Source organism: Microcaecilia unicolor, chromosome 12 (genome assembly GCF_901765095.1).
Source record: "Microcaecilia unicolor chromosome 12, aMicUni1.1, whole genome shotgun sequence".
In the NCBI taxonomy this organism is placed as follows: domain Eukaryota; kingdom Metazoa; phylum Chordata; class Amphibia; order Gymnophiona; family Siphonopidae; genus Microcaecilia; species Microcaecilia unicolor.
The window spans coordinates 32,951,944-32,975,123 of NC_044042.1; the positions used below are offsets into that span (position 1 = coordinate 32,951,944).

The 23,180-nt window shown below is 41.8% G+C and overlaps 2 protein-coding genes across 2 annotated transcripts in view; both read left to right on the plus strand.

The window, feature by feature from the left end:
• Positions 1 to 713: 713 nt before the first annotated feature.
• Positions 714 to 6,583, plus strand: TLCD5 (TLC domain containing 5). Its single transcript, XM_030221436.1, has 3 exons — positions 714 to 782; positions 4,308 to 4,507; positions 5,457 to 6,583. The coding sequence occupies exons 2-3, from the start codon at positions 4,312 to 4,314 to the stop codon at positions 5,990 to 5,992; spliced, it is 732 nt and encodes a 243-aa protein (XP_030077296.1). The 5' UTR covers positions 714 to 782; positions 4,308 to 4,311; the 3' UTR covers positions 5,993 to 6,583.
• Positions 6,584 to 9,357: 2,774 nt separating this feature from the next.
• The window catches only part of TBCEL (tubulin folding cofactor E like), a 53,856-nt gene continuing 40,033 nt past the window's right edge, over positions 9,358 to 23,180 (plus strand). The window contains exons 1-2 of the mRNA XM_030221522.1: positions 9,358 to 9,639; positions 21,543 to 21,684. Coding sequence (XP_030077382.1) covers positions 21,552 to 21,684 — 133 coding nt within the window. The 5' untranslated portion in view covers positions 9,358 to 9,639; positions 21,543 to 21,551. The remainder of the gene's footprint in view (positions 9,640 to 21,542; positions 21,685 to 23,180) is intronic.

Sequence of the window (23,180 nt, forward strand, 5' to 3'; positions counted from 1 at the left end):
GGAGATATCACGGTGACCTGCACATATAGGATGAGAGCTGATGTGGAGGACCAGGATTGGGATTAATGTCCCCAGTGGAGAGCAGGAGAAGGAGCAAGAGAGTATGGAGAAGAGTAGGAGAGGTATGACAACAGCGACGAAGGTGAGATGTACTCAGATGGAAAGGAGATGGATGAATGGAAGGAAGGAAATGTTGAAGGTTGAGAGCTGAGAAAAAGGAAGAGGAAAAAAGAGATGGAGAGATGATGAATTCAGAGGGTGGACAATGTGTTCCTGCAGTGTACAGTGGTTTCAGATGGAGAAACAGATTAGGAAGGGACAGTACCAAGAAAAAGTGTACTGGAGCCATAAGTAGTAACTGGGAGAAAAATAATTGTAAAGAGAAAATGCCCCAGGCGCGCGGCACCTAGTGCGGATGTCCTGAGTGGATCTGGGAGTCACCCCAGAGAAGGCTGTAAAGGATATGCAGATGAGCTGCAAGTCTTCCACAGCACCTGAAAGGCAGCTGGTGGTAGAGCTGGGCACCTCTCAGCCGAGGAAAGGCTTACCAGGGGTTAGGCCGAAGCCAGCATTCCTCTCCCTGAGGGTTGCCTGCTAGACTTTGTCCTGAATTCATTTGTAGCAGATTCAGAGTTGATTTCTAAAGTGGCAGTTGACTGTGGGCTGGCAGACATTTTGAACTGTAGATCACTGAACTTCAACAAAACATTGAACTCGAGTAGCACCATAGAATTTGTGAAAGCTTCTGTGATTGTTGGAGGACTGTACCTAACCATCCTGTCGTGTGTAATGATCACAGGGAAAATGTCTTCATTTTCTAGCTCCACTTATCTGTGTGAACAGACTTTTTCAACTATGAACATTTTGAAGTAAAAAAATGAGGAACAGACTAACTGCAATCAGGCCCCTAAATCTGCAAGACAAATTATGAACCACAGTTTTCTATGCTGGTGAACAATATGCAAACACAGATATCTCATTAATGATATCTAAAGTGAGTTACTTAGGAGTCTCATTTATGGGTTTTGCAACTGTTAATAAGCCAAAATAAAGTAAGAATTTTAAAAATATGTATCCTTATAGAATCACAATTAGTATTTAAAATTACATGTGGTGACTCAAGTGTACATTAGTAGACAGAGTGAATGAGGCGTATTTTAATTGTTACTGTGTTGACCCTCTGATGGCCTGACTAAAAGGTGGTATATCAAATAAACTGAACTGGACTGGTGGTGCTGCAGCTGGAATCACCAGTCTGAGCCCTTCTGTTGGCTAAATAGCTTGCAACAGCATAGGGTAAGAGGGAGCAGCAGTAGCAGTCAGCAATCCGAGCCCTTCCAGTGCCCAAGTACTCTGGTTGCCAAAGCAACCACGCAAGCGTGTCTTAGAGTGGGAAGATTGGAAGAGGAGGGGCTAGGAGGGGGCCCTCCTTGCGATGCAGCAGCAGCAGCAGCTTCTTTCCCATTTTACTGCCTCTGGTGAGTAGACATAGATTGGAGGGCAGGGGGGGATCCTGAGACTGGTTATTTGTAATATAGGATTGCTAGCTTCGGGGGGGGGGGGGGTGTTCCAGAGGGAGCGGAGATCTGCCGCTCTTCCTGTATTATTCAGGGTGTGGGGGCCATTTTCAATCATCTTCACAGCACAGTGGGCATTTGTCGCAGACCTGGGAAAGCTGGGAGCTGAAAATTCCCTAAGCAGTGCTGAGCGGGTGGAGACTGATGTGAGGCAATTTACAAAGGTAGCACCAGTGCCAGCAGCACAATTGATGTATCAGTCTGCAGCTCCCCTGCCAGAGCTTATGTTTTGGTTTTGTTTACCTGCTCTACCTATGCCCCACTCTGTGACATCAGTCACAGACAGACAAAAATCAAAAACAGAAGCAGTTTTTTTTCCATAAAATGTATTATATCACATTCAAAAATACTAAGCAAAACAAAAATCCAGAAAATAACTAAGCTGGTACTCACCAGCATATATTTAAACCGCTTTGGTAGTACCCACAAATGAGGTATATCAAATCCATGACCCATTACTACCCCAAAATATGACAAGCAAAACAGAATGCATTTTCAGTAACACTGTACTTCAGGGAGAGCTGAAATAATCATGGCCCACAGGGATCCCTCTTTCAGGTCGTATTGTTTCAGGTCACTTGCAAGCCCACAGGCATGGTTTTTTGTTTATTTGTTTTTTATACAGCCCACAGCAGTAACATTACTTTTATCATCCCACAGGAATAGGTGACATCTGCAGGCTGCTGCAAAAATGTCATCACCGTTACATGTTTTTTTTTTTACTTTTTTCTCATATTCCACATAACTGGACCTATGAGAACTCACACCATCACCAGAGTAGTCTGCCATTTAGGTACGTACCATCAGTGTGGGTCTTGAGCCAAAAAGGTTGCCCCCCACCCAAGCACTCCAGCCAGGGATAACGTTTATAGCAAGCTGAGAAGTAAAACTGAAATGTTTCCACAACTTAGAATATTTTTCACAATAGATTAATCAAATCTCTCTTATTTGCTGTTATACAATGAACTTTTGTACATGAATACCTAATCCTCTCTGTCTCCATACCTTTAACTATGTATTTCTCTTTTCCGGAATTGGTACTCACCATTACGGAACAATGTAAGCCACATTAAGCCTGCAAATAGGTGGGAAAATGTGGGCTACAAATAAATATTTTGATTTTTTCAGAAATTCCTTTGCTACACTAAGAAATGTTACTTAGACTAGTAAATTTCACTTTGCATAGACACTACTTCCAGCTACTGGCAGGCTTTGCTCTGGACAACCTTCTATTCTGACAAACAGCTAGCTATGATCAAGACCCTTGACTACGTCTAGTAGCGCTATAGAAATGATAAGTAGTAGAAGCTTTGGTGGGCAATGCAATATTCTACGAACTGAGTAGACCAATAAGTCTCAGCACACCTAATAATTTTTTTACTATTTTGTGGCACACCATTATCTTCCTTACTGGCATCACCATCTCTTCTTCCCTCCTACCCCCTAGTATTGCCACTTTCTCTCCCCCCCCCCCCCCTCCCCGCCACCCCATATCCTTCTGGCATCACCACCATCCCTTCCCTCATCCCATAGACATCATCAGCTTCCTCCCTCCACTCCCTGGCATCACTTTCTCATCCCTCCTCCTTGCACAAGATTGCCTCCAACCAGCAGAAGGAATTGAGCAAACAGCACTTAGCTGCTGCTAATGCCTCCTCCTCTGTCACCATCCTTCAAAAGTTGTAACTGTGTGGCACACCTAGTTTCCTGAGACTTTCCAACCTGACAAAGTTCTGGAGGCAGATGTGCTGTTTCCTCCTACCGATTGGAAAAGACAGCACAGAGGACAGTTGTGGGGAGTGGGCTGTGACCTGTCTCTCTCTCCTCAGGCTTCAAAATTAACAGCACACCTCTGGACTAGACCAGGAGGTCATTTAGGGTAGCAGATAGCAGCTGTAGTCACTAGGTCCCTGACATGTAAACAAACACACAAAAAACATTGGTAAACTTGTGTTCAGGTGATATGTCTTCAGATACTTATTCTGCCACATTCCTGTTGAACAATTAAATCCAAAAATGTAAGATGTCTTGACTATACTGCCTTGTACATTTCCTTAACTGTGTTCAGTGCATAAAATCTTGCAGTTCCTCAAGTGAAGCTGATCAAAAAAAAGTCATCCAAAAATCTTTGCCAAAAACCAAAGTTTCCAAATTCTGCAGTGAAAGTAAACATATTATTTTATAAAATCCCCCCCCCCCCCCCCAGAGGGCAAAATCCAAAGCCATTTCCAGATAAAACAGTATTTTACTCAGAGAATTGGGATCATAAATATTGCCCTCTCCCCTTAGTGTGGAGGGAGAGGGAGGGCACAGCACAGGTAGTTTTAGCTGTAGTGAAAAAAAATAGGTACAGGGTTAGATTGGGGGAGGGACGGTGCACCCAGGCTTTCATTTTGAAAACCCAGTGCGTATTTTGTACAGGCACATTTACACAAATGAATGCAAGCATGTGCAGGAGTTGAGGCCCAATTCCTGTAGTTGGCTCATTTTTCTTTGCAAACAAACTTACAGTCCCATAATTCATTGGTTAAAGAATAAATCAATGCGGCCACGGGATTCATTCACATAAATCCAATTATAATGATTTAATTCCACAAAGTATGGTTGCAATAAAAGATGGGGTTACACTTGCTTAGATTTTAGTCAAATGGTAAATATTCCTAGAGCAGCTGACCCACATTATAGGTAATTGCTTGATTTTGATTAGAATTCTTTTTGTCTGTGTCATAGAACAATGACCTCACTCCTGCTTCAGGTGGCCTGCAGTCTCGGTGGCTGGTTCGCTTTGTATGCCTCATTCTGCCAGCTTAATAAACATCACAGTTATGAGTGGAACTGCCGACTAGTCACTGTCATCCATGGGGTTATCATCATCTCCTTTACAGCATATGTTGGATTCATTGATGGCCCATGGCCTTTCACCCATCCAGGTGTGTTTCAGAAAACATTTCCTGATGACTTTAAACATCCTCTTGTTATTCAGCTCTCTCTTTTTCCATATATTAGTTTACTTGTCACCAGCATGTAAGGGAAGGAATTGATCTTATGGCAAATAAATGATTCACAATGACAATTTACCGTAATTTTCTAGAATATCTAGGAAAGTTTATTTATTGCATTTGTATCCCACATTTTCCACCTTTTTGCAGACTCAATGTGGCTTACACTGAATTATTAGTAGGTGGTAGGTTAGGAGATGACAATTATTGTTACATAAAGAGTATGACAATTTTTGTTACATAAAGAGTATCATAATCGAGGTTTAACAAGTGGATATAAGTAGAAAATAATACTAATAATAGGTACAGGTGGAGGTGCCATAGAAAATAACTTATTCGAAATTCAGACCAGCAGATATAGGCAAAAAGCATAGCTGATGATAGGTAAATAATGATAAAGGTAGGGTGGAGATGCCGTGGAATATAACGTGTTCGAGGATTAAACAAGCGAGTATAGGCAAAGAGCATTGCTGATGATAGGTAAGGTTGCGATGTATTACATTGATAGTTGCTGATCTTATTGGTATGCCTTATTGAATAGGTAGGTCTTCAGGGATTTGCGGAAGTTAGTTAATTCATAAGTAGTGTTTAAGTTGCTCGGCAGTGTGTTCCATAACTGTGTACTCAGGTAAGAGAAGTTTGACGCATGCAAGTTAGAAGTATAAATGACTTCTATATATAGTGAAGAGACCTAGATCTTCTGGAAAATTCCCAGCCACCATTAACATCTTTCCTTTAGGAACTCATATCCAAAAAAGGAGCAAAATCACATTTTTAGATGAATTCAGTATCTTACTGGATGTCACAATCACTTTGTTGCTGCCGCAGAGTGGGCTTATCCTCTCCTTCTAATGAATTATTTGGTTTCTTCTCTACGTAGGCTCTCCAAATACTGCTCTTCAGGTACAAGTGCTTTGTCTGAGTCTGGGTTACTTCATCTTCGATCTTTGCTGGTGTGTGTATTTTCAGACAGAAAAAGCCCTGATGCTGGTTCATCACATTTTGAGCATTTTGGGGATCAATATGGTGTTGGTCTTGGGAGAATCCGGTGCAGAGGTTAATGCTGTTATCTTTGGCAGTGAAATTACCAACCCATTACTGCAAGCTCGCTGGTTTCTAAGACAAAGAGGGAACTATGACAGCTTCACAGGAGATGTGGTGGACTTCCTATTTGTGGTTCTCTTCACTGGAGTGCGCATTGGTGTAGGGGCATGGCTTCTTTTCTGTGAACTCCTCTCTGTAAAGCCTAGATGGTACGTTAAGCTCGGAGGTGTGGCTATGTACATGGTCTCCTGGGGTTTTATGATCAGCATTTGGCGTTTTGCTTGGAAAAAAAGTGCAAAGAAATACCAGTCTTGGAGGAACCAAAGGGCTGTAGACCCACATTTAACTAATGGACATTTCAAAATGCAGTAAATAAGGCTTTGGTGAACATATTGTACATGATGGCATGCTACTAGGCTACAGTTTATGAGCAATAAGAGGCTCAGATCAAATATACTGTAGCCCAGGTAAGATGCAGAGTCTTACAAAAACTGTCTAAAACAGAAACAACCCAATGGATCCCGACCACAAAGGGACAAGGTGCTACCTTCTGGTGCATGCAAACATGAGGAAAAGACTTGAATAAGCTCTTTTATAAACTGGACAAAGCTCAAACTTTGGGAGCACAGAATAGTTACCAGCGTGTGAACAAATTTCAGGAATGACATGTCAAAGAAGTGACCAACTAGCAAGTGTGTAATGAATTCTCCCAAAAATAAGTGGTTTTAAAAATTCTAACATACTGAACTATGAATCAATTATATCTACATCACATTTATATTGATTGCAAAAGAACATTAGGTACTGATTATAGCCTTCAGAAATGTCAGTGGCAAATGTTTACTTTTGTCCCAAGACTTTGATATCAGGGACCAGTACTATAATCATTATGCCATTCCTCCTATAAATTCCATTCTATGAATGCAGTTTGGGGAACTATAAGAGGATGAAGTTCTTACTAATTTTTCCCCTAGGTCTCCTTACACAACTTGAAAAGTTGAGAGTCTGTAAAAGTGATATAAAAGATTTTTTAAATAAACACTGGGAAAATGTGCCAAATCAATCAGCTTTCTACTTGAAGGACTTGGGAAAGAATTTAGGACACTGTCAGAACTGTTAGAATATTCATTAGGCTATGCTCCAAAATTTTCTTTATTACTAAACTCTAAGAAATCTATGTGAACATACAAGTGATGAGTTATCTGGTGTGTTATAGCACATGCTGCACCATGTCAATTAAGTAGTTACAGATGGAAGACACCATCCGCCTAAATCTACAATCTATCAAGCAAAAGTGCACATCCAATTAGGGGCATTAAGGTGCAATGAATGCCATTAAATACTACATGGTACCTATATTTGCAATTATGTACATAACTGAACTTAGGCACTATTCTATAAGGTAACATCTAAATGCTATACTGCGTAACTACAAGGGGGCTGCATATGAGTGGGGCATGGGCAGGCCATAGATGGGTCATACTCTTACACACAAAAGGCCCCTTTTATAAGCGGCAGTAAGCCCAACACAAGCTTACCGCTCGCTAAAGAGGAAGTACCACCGGGCTACTGTAGCAGCCCTGGTACTTCCCACTCCTAGTGTGGAGTCATATCCAGCACTAAAAGAATATATTTATTTTTGTAGCACCAGGGTGTACCCATCTGTAAGCGGGCAGTAGGAGCCCCTATCTCCACCTCAATGGGTGGCAGTAAGGCCCCCCCCCCCTTGAAATGGCGGCGTGGCAAGTGGGAAGAAGTGAGAATCAGAAGTCGATGGGTAATCAGAAAGTGACAAAGCAGTATAATGATTTACAATAGGAAAAACAAATAAGCAAAAGTGCCCCAACAGATAAACAGAATGAGCAAAAGAGCAGAGACAACCCAAAGAGGGACACCAACCACAGAGTTCCAGAGCAAATGCTTTATTCAGTTCCAGTGGTGACTGTTATCAGAGATGTAAGACCCAAAGTAGCCACATGGAGGAGTAGCCTAATGGTTAGTGCAGCTGGCTTTTATCCTGGTAACCTGGGTTCAAGTCCCACTGCAGCTCCTTGTGACCTTGGGCAAGTCACTTAACCAGGGCCACAGAGGGGGGGGGCAGGGGGGACAAAATTCCCCGGGCAGAAACAGGAAGTGACGAGGGCGGGACACAGTGAGGGAAGGCCCGAAGGGAGGTGATCTGCCGCCTTCACATGGAGGTGAGGCGCTACCAATTGAATGCAGAGGGCCTGGTCACAGTGGCAGACGGAAGGGGGCTATCGGACCCGAGGGCAGGCAGGAGATACCAGGGACTGCAGCACCGGCGGCCTGGGAGCAGGAGAGTGAGGCGACAGTGGTTGGGATTGGGGCTCCATATAGAAACTTCAACTGTAGAGAGAGGCAAACTGAAGGAAGTAGATGCTCAACAACCAATCTCTCCCTTCATTTCCCACTCTCCTATCCTACTGAAACACATCAATGACCAGTACCAGATCACTTCCTATATATCACAGGTTGGCCAAGTAGATTACCTCAGAAGTAATGAGGTACAGGTATTTCATATTTAAGTTATTAACTCTGCTCAGATTTTAACTTTCATTCATGCATGTGCTTATATCTCCAATAAGCTTTACCAGTACTTTAAAATATAAGAAACTCTTCTAAATGAAGTTTTATAACTTTTATTGTCTCTAAGAACAGTAAAAAAAAAAAAAGTTTATACATTTCTATACTTACTAAAGTATAAATCAATACATGTATCACAAGAGTAATACTGTCAACTTCTTACTACAGTTCTTGTTTTAAAGTTTCACAATTAATTTTCAAAGTAATGAACTAGATTAGAAACTGGTTGATGAAAAACAAGAGGGTGGTAGTGAATAGAATTCACTCAGAGGAAAGAAAGCAAGCTGTAATGTTTCAAGTGCCAGTACTGGGGGCCTTTTTATAGACAACCTTTTTATAGACAACAAAGATTTCCAACAGAGTGGACACATGGGTGTGAGTGTTGCGTGATGCACATAGGATGTAGAAACCCAAAAGAGCTGTTCTTTGCTGCATGCTTAATTAAAATCCACTGAGGAGCCTAGACTTAAAACTTCTTCCCTATGAAACTCCTACGTTGCCAGGGTCTCCTAAGTCGCTTCCTTCCCCAACTTTTCATCCCGTTTGCGCTTTTGTGCGCGCGCAATATTTCTGAGGTTCAGCTAGGCTCCTGATTTGGGTCTACTGATGCTACCCGGGGGGGGGGGGGGGGGGGGGGGGGGGGGGGGGAAGCTTCCCGAACGCAGCTCACATTGCCAGATTGCGCCCGTTCACCTTACTTCAGGACTTGCAGCAAAGAGCGAAGGCCTTACACTGGCGCCATCCTTTGCTAACCAGCACAAAACATGCTGCCTCGCTCCCACGGGCTCCAGTCTCTCTCCTCTTACCCCCATAACACTGTCTATAATAACAAACCTTCTTAGTCTGTAACCAGACCCGCAGCTTACCGACACTGTTGCCTACCTCTTCCTGCCTTAGGCTGAATACCGTAGCTCCTCACACTCCTACCAATTTAAACAGTTAAGTTAAACTTTCCACTCTTTCAAGCTATCTTTAAACTTGTCTTTTGAAGGCGCTAACCCCAACCGCCCAGACCCGGAAACGTCCTCTACCGCGCGACGCGTCCAACGCCTGTCTAGCTTCCTTCTAACGTAACTTCCCCAGCCGCGTCCTGCCCTCTCTGACGCAACTTCCTCTTTCCGGCGAGGCGGGACGCGACAGAGGGAAAGTTCCGGGGCCGTCGCAGGCAACCTGTATGAATTGTTGCTGCTACTGCCGGCGACGTCAAAGGCAAGTTTGACGGCAGGACAGGGGTGGTTGAGGTCTGAGAAGGGGAGAGGTGCCGGCCCTTGTACGGGGAGGGAAGTAGAAGGAGCGACTCTAGGCGGTGGGGGCGGGCACCTGGGTCCTTGAAGAGGTGTGCGCGACATCTCTGGGAAATTGAGTGGTCTACGGAGAGCAGTCTGAGGAGCACCTGCACCCTCTAAAGTTATCAGGTAAAACAACAGTAATAATAATTAAAGACCACTTTCCGTATTTAACATTAACAATGTAGCTTGTATTCCGTTAATACCTCAGTGTTCAAAGCGGATCCCAATATTTATTTTATTTCCATTTTGCTCACACCTTTATCAGTAGTAGCTCAAGATGAGTTACACATTCAGGTACACTGGATATTTCTCTGTCCCAGGAGGGCTCACAATCTAGGTTTGTACCTGAGGCAATGGAGGGTTAAGTGACTTGCCCAAGATCACAAGGAGCAGCGGTGGGATTTGAACCGGCCACCTCTGGATTGCAAGACCGGTGCTGTAGCCACTAGGAAATCCTCTACTCCATATGCAAGAAGCTGAACATTTCCAGGAATTACAAGCAATAATCAGGTTTACATACACATTTCAATAAAGGAAATAAGTAAATAACGAAAAGCTAATCCATGCTAGCTTTAGAGTGGAGGAGTAGCTTTGTGGTTAGTGCAGTAGACTTTTATCCTGGGGAACTGAGTTCTATTCCCACTGCAGCTCCTTGTGACTCTGGGCAAGTCACTTAACCCTCCATTACCCCTGGTACAAAATAAGTACCTGAATATATGTAAACCGCTTTGAATGTAGTTGCAAAAACCTCAGAAAGACGGTATATCAAGTCCAATTTTCTTTTCCCCCTTTCCCTTTAGAGTGCAAAGCAAATTTCTGGAATAAGTAGGTTTTTATGTCTTCCTGAAATTGAAATAACATGAAGTAGTAAGAGTCTTAACATCTTTACTAAAGCTGGTTGCATGGAAGGAAAAAAAGGCTATCTAGTAATCTAAAGGCCAGTTTTACTAAGGTGTGCTAGAGTTTTTAGCATGCACTAAAAATTTGCATGCACTAATGCTAGAGACCCCCATATATTCCTATGGGTGTCTCTAGTATTAGCACAGGCTAAAAATATAAGTACTTAAGCACTGCCATACTGGGAAAAGACAAAGGGTCCATCAAGCCCAGCATCCTGTCTCCAACAGCGGCCAATCCAGGCTTCAAGAACCCGGCAACCCTCCCCCCCCTCCCCCCTCCCCCCCCCCCCTCCAAAAAAAAATTAATGATGTTCAATGGACTAGCACAGCTTAGTAAACAGGGCCCTAATTCTTTTCATAATTTTAAAGAAGGAAATGGTAAATAGGGCTGTTGATCTGGTAGCCCTAGATTTTTGAGAGAACAAAATTACCTGTTATTTTTGTTTGTCTCTGTGTCTGTCAGGTTTTTACTGCTTAATAATGTTTCTTTGGTCAATTAGGATCTCTCTTACTTTCAACTCTTAAGTCTCCCTGTTGATTTAACAACATGAAATCAGTTTTGATGCTTACTCCTAAATATTCTAAAATCTACAGGAGGTGTTTTCCTATTAAACTAACCTTAATTTCTTCTATTCAAAGAAAATAAGCTATTGTCCTATGCTACTTTAATAGTACTGGTAGTTCATTATCTTGGGAGTCCTGATTATTTCCTGGGAAGTTTGACTACATCAGCTGAAATGGATGTAGGGGAGGGGGCATTTGCAAAAGAACATCCAGGTCAGAATTGGGATATCCTGCTCATAAAGTCTAAACAAACCATCCACCTCTCAGCCATTTTTGAACAGGAAAAATGTCAGGGTTTCCTGTTCAAAAATATGTGATAAGGGCATTCTTGAGCTGAAATGTCCAAAATATGAGCGCCAAAAAAGCAGGCACAAAAAATCTGTTTGGTATCATTTGTAGAAAAATGTCCACACAGGTGGCGTGGCAGAGCCAAGGGTCTGCCTAGTGGTCAGGGCCGTGGACGTTAAACAGTGGGACCCAGATACAAATCCCACCTTAATTATTTCATTTGTTATTGTGAGCTCTCCAAGAACAAATTAAAACTTACTGTACCTAAAGTATGCTTGCGGGTGTCTTATAAATTCAGGTACAGTAGGTATTTCTGTGTTCCAGGAGGGTTCACATATTGGTACAGAAATAAGTGTTAAGATGTGATTTACACCTGGGTCTTGTTCGAAGTCCACTGCACTGACCACTAGGCTACTCCTTACACTTGCTTGCTGCTGTATTAGGAATGGCCATAATACTGAAGCTGTCATAGAGCCTGGTATCAACTGTCACTTTCACTTCTTGGGGGGGGGGGGGGGGGGGTCAGTAACCACTGGGATATTAAGGAGGAGTCATGCCTTCATCCGTCTAGGGGTCAACTGCTCAATCAGGGCTCCTTTTGTACCCTGGACATGATTGAAACAGGTCTAGATAAACACACAGGTGTATGATCATGCCACTCCTCTTTTGGCAAAACATCACTGGCTTCCTGTTCGTTACCAACCAGTCTAAAATCTTATGCCATGCACATAAAGCTCATCAAGTCTACCATTGTATCTCTATTCTGTGGTCATTCCTTACTCTCCCAATCGTATCCTCAGGTCTCTCTTGATGCTAACCGTTTGACTCTTCCTTCACCTTGTTTCACCACTATGAATCCACACGTTCCTCAGTATTGTTCTTTCTGTCTCCAAAGTCAAGGAAATGATCTCCCTCATTTCATCAGATCTGACTCTTCTTTTTTTTTTTTAATTTAAGCAATTGTTAAAAACATATATTTTTTTCCAATTGGCTTTTGGTCAAGCTGGCTAATGAACTGAGACTTCTTGCAGGAACCACACACTTCACACTCTCTTCCTACTTCTTATTTTTCTTCTGTTTGTTTGATTGTTTCTGTCCTGTGTTTAATGGTGTTCCTTTTAGTTGATGTTTTGATCATTTTAATTTGTAAACCGCTTTGGTCAACTCTGTTGTATATCAAGATTTTAATAAACTATAAACGTCCTTCTTTTTTGCCTTGGATGTTTCTTCCCATTCCATTATCGCTTAAAGACATCCTAATTTTGGGCCCACCCAAAGCATGCCTCCAACACCCCCCCCCCCCCCTTGCTGTTGGGCACACTGCAGTGTAAAACAATCCAAATTCTGCCTTTCCAAAATTACGATTTAGATAACTTTAGCAAATTGACTTTTTTGGCCATTTTGAGATATTTATCTGCTTCAAAAATGAGCCCCAAAGTTTTGCACTCTGTAGAATGCTGCTGCAGTGCAGCCATACATTATTGGGGAACTTCTGCTTCCAAGAAAGAACTCTCCAGGCAGACTAGATTTGTATTGGTGCTAGAGCAAGCTACTAACTCATCCATTGCAAGCAGAATGTGTCTTGGTTTTGTCCAGCTGTTTCTCTTTTTTTTTCTTTTTTTAACATTAGATGTTTATATATGTATTGGAGTTAAAAACTGATACTTGGAACAGTATGATAATTCTGGCTGGTACTATTGCACAAGTACTGACACATGAAAATAAAATTAGTATATGACACCCTAAACCAGGGCTCTCTATAATAAATTGCATATATCTATAATCATTCCTTTCCCTGCAGAGCTGATAGTATATACATGTATATACATGAGGGAAGTGAGTACTTGGTGCAAAAACGGATATTGGACTTAGTTCTTCTGGTACCAAACCCCTTACTGTAATCACAGTGCCACTGTCCACATCGGTTACAGAATATAACACCACACGAGTATCAGATACTTGAACACTATGGGGCTCATTTTCAAAGCACTTAGGCTTACAAAGTCCCATAGGTTACAATGGAACTTTGTAAGTCTAAGTGCTTTGAAAATACGCCTCTAAGTGTTCTTGCCCTCTTTCTCTGCTGTTTATTTGCTCTCTGTTGCTCTTTGCCTGTCTCTCTCATCTGTAAGCCTGATTAGACTAGACATCCTAACACTTAAAAGCCTGTTTTAAGTGTTAGGATGTCTAGTCACTTGTCACTAAGTTCCTTATTCATTTTTTCCATTACAGTCATCTACAATTTTCTTTAAATAAGTATCTCTTTATTGGTTCACTGCAAACATTATCAAACAACAAATGAAATGTACATCACCAAGTGCGTCAAATAAACTTAAAAACTGGCAACTAAATAGGAAAGAAACTTCGGAGTAATCTTATCAGATGACCTGAAGGCACTAATCGATGTAAGAAAGCTGAACAGAAAGCTAATAGTATAGTCCAGTGTGTCATGGGAGGGGGTATTGGTAGTAGAAAAAGGAGGAATGATTGCCTGATTTAGGTCAATAGTGAAGGTCCTCCTTATGAACCTCAACATGTATACGCTGGAAGAGAGGAGGGAGAGAGGGAGAGAAATATCTCAAGGGCATTTATGTACAGGAAGAGAGCCTTTTTCAAATGAAGGAGAGCTCTGGAATGAGGGGGCATATGACAAAGTTAATAGGGAATAGGCTTAGGAGTAACCTAAGGAAGTATTATTTCACAGAAAGGGTGGTGGAGGCATGGAATGGCCTCCCGGTGTAGATGGTGGAGTCAAGGACTGTTCCAGAATTTAAAAAGGCATGGGATAAGCATGTGGGATCACTTAGGAACAGGAAGAATTAGGGGTTACAGAGGATGGGCAGACTGGATGGGTCATATGGCTTTTATCTGCCATCATGTTTCTATCGATCACCCTCCTTTGTTTGGTCATTCCCACTGTGTTTTGTTTTTGTGACTTGCAAGACTTTTTGGTTTTTCTCTTAATTTTTTTTTTTTTTTTGGTGGACCTAACTTTAGGGGCCATCGTCATGAAATACCAAGCCACCCACCTGGGGTTATCCCGTGGCCACTTAGAGGTTATCCCCAGCATAGCTGAGGTCCGCCTGCACCTGCCGCTCATGCTGTACACTAGCACCCTCCTTCCACCGACTGGGTCACAGCCGCCTCTGGGCAAGTCTCCCGCTCTCAAATTATCCCCAGTGATTTATTGTCTTTAAAAATTGAACAGTGTACAAAAAATGTGCAATCAGCAAACAATAGCAGGTAACTGAAATATGATTCAATTATAACACTAACTAAACAGTTGTTTACTTTCTAAAAAGTACCTGGGAAGATCAGGACTTATAACTGTTTGTTTACTGAGTCTTAGCAAAGAGATCCTGCTCTGTTTTCTTCCTGGCTAAGACTGTAGGCAAAACCAGTACACTCTAAAGAAATGAGCTCCTGGGCCAGTCAGAGCCCAGAACAAGTTTTAAAAGTATACTGCTTCTTACTTCCTATCAGTGTGCTAAAACTAAAGAAAGAACATTCATTTCTCTGTAACAACTTGACAGCAAAGAAATATCACCTGCTGGCTAAATAGGAGAAATACAGTTCAAAAGAAACCTTTATTGGGACCCAACACAGTCCATGTTTCGGCTAAAACACCTTCATCAGGGGTCTACAAAATGTAAACACATAATTAGAATTTTTTTAAATATATTTTTTAAAACATATAACAAGATTTTATATAAATCCATTCATTTATATGTTAAAAATATGCATTTATTTAATTTAAAAAATTTTTTTAAAATTAATATATATTCAAAAAGTATACAAAAACATCACAAATAAAATTACCAAAATCTAAATCATACAAATACCAAAGGAATTAGGAACACATTGATTTTTATGTTTTTTCTGTGTTAAGTGATTTATCACCTTCTTTTTGAACATAATATCTTAACGTATATGATGTTTATACTGATGGGTGTATGTATGTGTGGATATGTGTGTATATATATATATATATATATATATGTGAGCTGTCCAAAACCCACCAAAAACCTGTTGTATCCCCTGCGGATATAAGAGCTATTATAGTGGTGTACAGTTGGGTACAGAAGGTTTTTGGTGGGTTTTGGAGGGCTCACCATACAAGGGGGTAATGGGGCGTGAGGTGTGTACCTAGGACCTTTTATGTGATGTCCACTGCACTGCCTCCTAGGATTCCCCACTGCTCTGCTGGGATGTCTGTGTGGCCAGTCTACTAAGAATACATCCCAATGGCTTGTTTTAGTGCGTTTTTCCCTTGGACATTTTTTTTTCCCCAAAATGACCACAAAGGTAAAAAGCACTGAGCACAAAACATCTACAAAAACATCTAGAAAATGGCCATTTTCAAATCAAAAAGACATTTTTTTTTCTGGTTCGAAAATAGCCATGTTCACCACTTGACTTTTAGGCATTTTCAGCAAAACATTCAAAATCAGATTTAGACGTCATATCGAAAATGCCCCCTATTATTCATTATTTTTGCCGTTTGTGCATGTGGTTATTAATTTTTGTTTTGGAGGGAGCATGTCAGGGATGGAGAATGGACCTGTAAGTGCTATTCAGCTAGCATGCTGACGTTACTGGTGCACTAACTGGTTAACTCATTCATAACGTTGGAGTCCTTAGCATCTTCTAAGGAGAAGGCAGTAAGTGCTGTGTTGTGTTGTTTTTTTTTTTTTTTTAATGGCTACACACTAATGCTAGTGCTGCACACCAGTCAAGATATAATTGAAAAATGCCTATCTTATGGTCGCACTAGAAATGGGTTTAGCATGCGGGAAAGTCCCGTTTTAGAATGTGGCACAGCTTTGTAAAATTGGGGTTTCGATCAAATTTTAGTACGGAGACTGTAGTAGGTGCTCTATTGGATACAGTCAGTATCTGGCTTAGTAAGGGGAACAAAGCATTGCTCCTCCTATTTGATTTGTTGAACGTATTTGATGTGTTGATTTTGGCATCTTTCTACAGATTGTGGATGCCATTGGGATTACAGGTGCAGTTATGTCCTGGTTTGGGGGTTTTCTTCTCAGTGGGAAGTATATAGTTAGTATGTCGGCGGGTTTGTCAGGTTGTTGGAGCAATGTATGTGGAGTTCCCCAATGTTCTCCACGATCTCCCTTGTTTAATTTATATATACCTTCCTTGGATTTTGTATTACAGAAATTAGGGGTTGTGGTTTTTTTTTTTTTTTTTGGTTATGCTGATATAACTGTTCTACTCCCGGTGAGGTTTCAACTGAGTTGCCTGTTTTGCATATGGATGACAATTCATAGATTGAAACTGAACAGAGAAAAATCAAAGTTATTGTTAATTACTGGTTCGGGGGGGGGGGGGCGGCAACAAAACCTAACATTGTGATTCATCAACAGATTTATTCGTTTCCTCCACTATGAGTGTTCTGGGAGTTTTTTGGACTCCACAGGTTCAGTGGAGCTTTAAGTAAATAAGGTGGTTCAGAAAACGTTTTTCCTTAGGCGTAAATTACGCTGTATTTGAAAATGTTTTAGAGAGCATCAATTTTGGTTGCTGGTTCAGGCTTTATTGTTTCTTTGGACTATTACAGTGTTGTCTATCTGAGTTCTCAATTATTGATGAGAAAATTACAGACGATTCAGAACATTGCAGTGGGGCTGATCTTCTTCTCTTTGAAACTATGCCAAAGTTCATTGGTTCTGCTAGAATTTCATTGAAATTTTCCTGTCTAATGTATAAGTTTTCCTATGGCCTGGCACTTCTTTATTTGATGCAATGGTTTGTTTTGTCAACCCTAGCGCGGTGTACTCAATTTGTACATTTGTTTTCTTTTCCAATTATTTATTTATTTATTGCATTTGTATCCCACATTTTCCCACCTCTTTGCAGGCTCAATGTGGCTTACAATATTCATGAATAGTGGTCATATATTAGAAAATATACAATTAGTGTTACAGAGGAATCTTGGGAACGTGAAAAAGATAAAACACGATAATAGTGAACAAGCAGATATTTTGAGATAATTCTGAATATATGTGGAGGAGTTATGTATGTTCACATTGGTAGGTCTTTGTGGTATGCCTTGTTGAAGAGATGGGTCTTCAATAGTTTGCAGAAGTTCATTAATTCATAAGTCATTTTTAAGTTACGCGGTAATGCGTTCCATATCTGTGTACTCCAGTAGGTGAAGTTTGACGCGTGCGTTAGTTTGTATTTCAGACCTTTGCAGTTAGGGAAGTGCAGATTAAGGAATGTGCATGATGATCTTTTGGCATTCCTGGGTGGTAAGTCTATCAGGTCTGACATGTATGCTGGTGCATCTCCGTGAATGATTTTGTGAACTAGGGAGCATATTTTGAACGTGATGCGTTCTTTGAGTGGGAGCCAGTGTAGTTTTTCTCGTAAGGGTTTAGCACTTTCATATTTTGTTTTACTGAATATGAGTCTAGCTGCAGTGTTCTGGGCTGTCTGAAGTTTTTTGATTTGCTCTTTACAGGCGGCATAGAGTACGTTGCAGTAGTCTAGATGACTGAGCACCATTGATTGTACCAGGTTTCGGAAGAAAGGTCTAACTCTTTTTAATTTCCACATGGATTGGAACATCTTCTTGGTTGTGTTTTTCGCGTGGTTTTTGCGTGTTAGATGTTGATTGATGGTAACTCCGAGAATCTTTAGGTTGTCCGATATTTGAAGATTTAGATTTGGAGTGTTGATGGCGGTGAATTTGTTCTTGTTATGCTGAGAGGTGAGTATTAGGCATTGGGTTTTCTCTGCATTAAGTTTCAGCCGAAATGCGTCTGCCCATGAATGCATGATTTGGAGACTTTGATTGATGTCATTAGAAATTTCCTTTAGATCTTGTTTGAATGGGATGTAAATCGTTACGTCATCTGCGTATATGTATGGGTTGAGGTTTTGGTTTGATAATAGTTTGGCCAAGGTTATCATCATTAAGTTGAATAGTGTTGGTGAGAAGGGGGATCCCTATGGGACTCCGCATTCTGGTATCCATGCGGCTGAAGTAGTCGAGTTAGATGTCACTTGGTATGATCGTGTGGTTAGGAATCCCTTGAACCAATTGAGGACGTTTCCTCCAATTCTGAAGAACTCAAGGATATGTAGTAGTATTCCGTGATCGACCATATCGAAAGCGCTTGACATGTCAAATTGTAGAAGTAGTATATTTTTTCCTGATCCAATTATTTGTTTGAATTTGGTCATGAGAGTGACTAGTACTGTTTCAGTACTATGGTTAGACCGAAATCCTGACTGGGAATCGTGGAGTATTGAGAATTTATTTAAATAGTTTGTGAGTTGTTTGGTCACTAGTCCTTCCATTAATTTGGTTATTAAGGGAATAGATGCTACTGGCCTGTAGTTAGTTATTTCACTTGCACTTTTCTTTGTGTCTGTGGGTTTGGGTGTGAGTAGAATGCTTCCTTTCTCCTTTGGGAAGATTCCATTTTGTAACATATAATTCAGGTGATTAGTTATGTCTGTTATAAATTGTTGAGGAGTGGATGACATGAGATTGTTTGGACAAATGTCCAGTTTGCAATGGGATTGAAGGGTAAAGTAAGAAAGAAAGAAATGTATTGATTCTTTATTTTCTTATCAGGCAGCTATGTTAGGTAAAGACATTTCTTCATTCATAGTTAATGCATTGGGTTATGTAAACTTTAGACGATTGCTTAAGTCATACTTATTTCAAAAATGTGGTAGAAATTGATTGTATTAGCTTTTCTCTGTGTGATTGTTTTTAAAATTCCTAGCTTGTCCAGCTTCTTTGTATGGAACCTGTATCAAACTGTGTGGTATTGCAGGCTATAAAAATAAACTGTTATATTATAGGGTCCTGGCCAACCTTCTTTAACAAAAAGGTCCAGCGTCTTGGGATCGTGACCTAGGAGTACCAAGAAATGTTTTTTGGACTCCTCGTGCTTCCCAGCACAAATTCAGCAACCATAGATAGGTATATTAATTGTATTTTTGTGAATGTAAGGATTTCATGGATGTGATGCTACATTCCTGCTTTCTTAGAAACAGGAAGCACCATTAATGAACTTAGCCATCTGTACTTCCTTAAAAAATTAGTGGACAGGCACTGCGACCAACTCTTTTTGGACATCCAGATATTTTAAGAAGCCCAACATAAGTACTTTGAGTTATCTTCTGGCAACGTAAATGGAACTACCTTACCTATCTCCTGGTCAGAAAGTAGTATAGGGGGATCCTTCACAGATGACCTACTTCTGGCCTGTAAAGGAACAGGGTCCAAAGAGAGGTCTGGAAAATCCATTTTATTAAAAGTGAAAATTCTCAGCTCTATAAAACATATTTCAGGACTCCTCAACACTCTGAAATGAGTAGGGTCTCTGAATCTTAGGCAGAATTGCTGTGGCAATATCATCCGGGGTGGGGGGGAGGCTGGCGCTTCAAGGAGCAGAAAAGGCTTCCCACTTTGCTGAATTAATTAGACTTCTGTGCCAAAGAGTGTCGAGACATTGTGGGCTGGATTCTGGATGGAAAAAAATACGCCTAGGAGTATTCTATAAAGTGCGCCTATATTTTATAGACTAGGCTTAAATTTCCATGCAGTATATAGAATACGCCGAGTGCCTTTCCACACGACCAAATTTAGTTGCTGCCATTTATGCCATGTTTTACTTGGCATAAATCCCGACATCTAAATTAGGTGCAAAGTGAATTTATTGTATAACAATGCACATAGATTTTAGAAATACCCACGCCTTTCCCATGGCCACTCCCCTGTTTCAACTATGCAACTTAGAATTTAAGCGTACCATGTTACAGCATACGCTTGAGTTATACGTGTACATTTTAATGCCATTTAGTGCTGATAATTGCTTGTTGACATCCAATTGACAGCACTTGTTAACTAATTTACCAATTAAGTTATGTGCATTGTTATAGAATATGTGTCAATTTTCACTTAGAAATTAAGTTGCATATGTAGAATCCCGGTGTGTGTGTGCACAAATGTCTAATTACCTAGAGTTATGGGTCTTGAGGACTAGCTGTACTACCAACACAGCCAGAGCCAAGGCACTTAATGCTAACTTCTTGAATCAGCTGAGGAGCCCAAAAGATCTGGTCGATTCTCCTGTTCAGCTCCTGCTCAAGTGTTGCTTATGCGAAAGCAGGGGAAATAGTGGAAAATGAGATAGTATCCTGGGTGAACAGAGGGAAGAAGCCAATATGGCAGTTATGGCAACTGCTTTTAGAGTAGGAATGGTAGCCTTTATCACCAAATTCTCCATCTCAAACACCAATGAAGAGCAGTAGCTTAACTCCAGTGTCTCTGCATGACATTCTGCATCAGATTCCTTAAGGCCAGACTCAACATGGAGTACTCCCAAAAGGGTATGCTGGTAAATTTTTAACAATGGGTTCTCTCAGGGTGTAGCCAGCCCTGCAGTTTGGGGGGGGGCTGGGGGGGACAATACATTCCTCTCCCCCCCCCCCCCCCCCCCCCCCCCCGCAGGCACACTAAGCATATCTTTGCTGGCAGGGATGCCAAGCCCCACCAGCCAATAAATGGACTCCCACCACTCCCTGTTTGTTTCTGGCTTTGAGCAGCAAGCTGGGACTTCTCCCGTATACATGAGGAGTCCCAGCCTGCTGCTCAGAGCTGGAAACAAGGAATGGCGAGCAGCAGCAGTCTATTTACTTGGCTGGCAGGGCTCAGCATCCTCACCAGCAACATAAAAGAGAATTGAGGAGGGGGCCCAAGCCCACATTTTGGGAGCCAGTTGTTAAAGTAGCCATGGGGGAGCCTACTTTAACAACCGGCTCCCAAAATTATTAAAAAACTTTTAAAATGGCTCTTGTGAGCCCATTAGAGCCTACTCCATCACACCACTGAGTACTTCCCTCTTGAGTGGAAACACAAAAACTGAAATAGAATACATCGGAACTGTATCTGAAATAACTTATTACAATGAGCCACAAGACAAACAATTTGATGATACTTCATATAAAAAAATCAATTTGCAACTGCCCCATTTTAGCCATGTTCTCTACAGGGAAAAGACCTTTTTATAGATCACTGTTTGTGTGTCTCCTTCCTTCCCCTCTGAATAACCAAGCATGTCATCAGGCCTTTTGGAATGTATTCTGCTGTTGGTTAGTAGCCATAACCATATGCAAGTTTATACATTAAAGAAGAATTCTAGACATCATAAAAATGTCAACACACAAATTTGTTATTTTAAAGTATATTTTCTTATGTTTTTATATTGTCCAAATATAACATATCCTCCCTTTAAGGAAAGGAATATGGAGCCATCCTGTGGAAGAAGCTTTATGCAGGTTCTGTGTGAGAAGTACAGTCCTGAGAACTTTCCATATCGTCGGGGACCTGGAGTTGGGGTGCATGTTCCAGCAGGACCTCAGGGTTCACCCATGAAAGGTTGGTTCTGCAGACATATTTTTGCAACTTCCCTTCTAGCATATGAATTTTATGACTTGCACAAAGCAGGAGTTGCTGTAATTTAACAGTTCAGTACAATTTGTTTTTAAATTTTATCAGTTGTATAAGGTTGGACAGCATGCAAAAAAGGCAGAAAAGAGGTTATGTACGGTCAATATTACAATGTAAAAATAACATAGGAAACAATTTAAAAATAATTTATACATGTAGTTATGGCTGGGGGGGGGGGGGGGGTGGACAAAAGAAATCCCCAAGAGCAGGGTATGGAAAGAAAAGACAAAAGCAAATTCCATGGCGTCCCACAGATCAATCCAGAGACTTGTGGGTTGTGTCCCTCTACCAGCAGGTGGAGATAGAGAGAACCTCTGAGGTTTGCTATATGTGGACCTGTGCAGCCAGCTGAACCTTAGTATTCTCTCTATCTAGCAGGTGGAGGGACATCTCTGTGCAGCTCTGGTTTGATCTGGTTACTGGTGTCCTTTGGGCCTCGTTTAGCACAGACGGAGGTTGAGTGGCTGTTTGCAGCTTGTGGTGTACATCTGGTAGTGCCAGGTCCCTCCCGGTCTCCCCCTGCCTTTCCTCCGTTGCCCGGGGCTGTTGACCTGATCGGGTGTTTCCTTTCTCTCCTGAAAAAAAAAAAAAGGTAAGAGACTTTGTTTTTGTTTAATCATACGGAGGAACTAGACGTTCTGCCGAGTCAGTTTTGGGGCAGGCGTTTGTGGAGCATGTCAGTGCCTTCTGAGGCGGCTAAGCACTGCTCCCGGTGTGGGGGCTGGAGAGCAGCATCGGGGGAGTGTGAGTCCTGCTGCCATCAGCCCACAGCGGGTGTTCAACGCGACGTTTGTTCCCCTCAGGTGTACGGTGAGTCGGAAGCGCAGGGGATAGTTTCAGCATTTTTCTCGGGGCAGTTAGTGCAGCGCCCATCAGCGGGCACTATTTTTTCCTCTCAGGCGCAACCTGCTCTGCACGTGGTGGTTGATTTGCAAGAGGCGCAGCGCGCTTCTGTGGCACAGGCTCCGATGGAGGAAGCGATGTACAGGGAGCAGGGGAGTCCCTTTCAGTTCCTTTTTCCCCGGATTTCGTTTTGTTAATGCACAATGCCTTTCTTTTGAAGAAGTCAGGAGCTTCTCTTCAGGCAGCCCCGTCTCTTCCTCAGCAAACTTCGGTTGTTGCAGCCTCTCTCTTTCCTGCCAAAACATTCCTGGGTGGAGATTTTGGATCCCGAGGAGCTATCTGACACCAATGGCCCGGTTTTGTCTCCGGGCTCTCCCTCAGAATCTTTGGATTTGGCAGGGGAAGTCACCCTGCCCTCTGAGGAGGGAGATGATCCAAAGGCTGCACGCCTTTTTCGCAGGGAAGAGCTTCCCTCCCTGATTGTTAGGGCTTTTGAGGTTTTGGCCATTTCCCCCCTGAATCATCATGGGGAACAGGTGCAGTGCCCTTTATTATGTCTGGCACCAAATGCCCACCTCGTT

Bases quoted from the DNA above. Each gene is read 5' to 3' on its own strand.
- TLCD5 (XM_030221436.1), top strand. From the start codon at position 4,312: ATGACCTCACTCCTGCTTCAGGTGGCCTGCAGTCTCGGTGGCTGGTTC. The intron at 4,508-5,456 runs GTGTGTTTCAGA...TTCTCTACGTAG, and splicing joins ATGGCCTTTCACCCATCCAG to GCTCTCCAAATACTGCTCTT.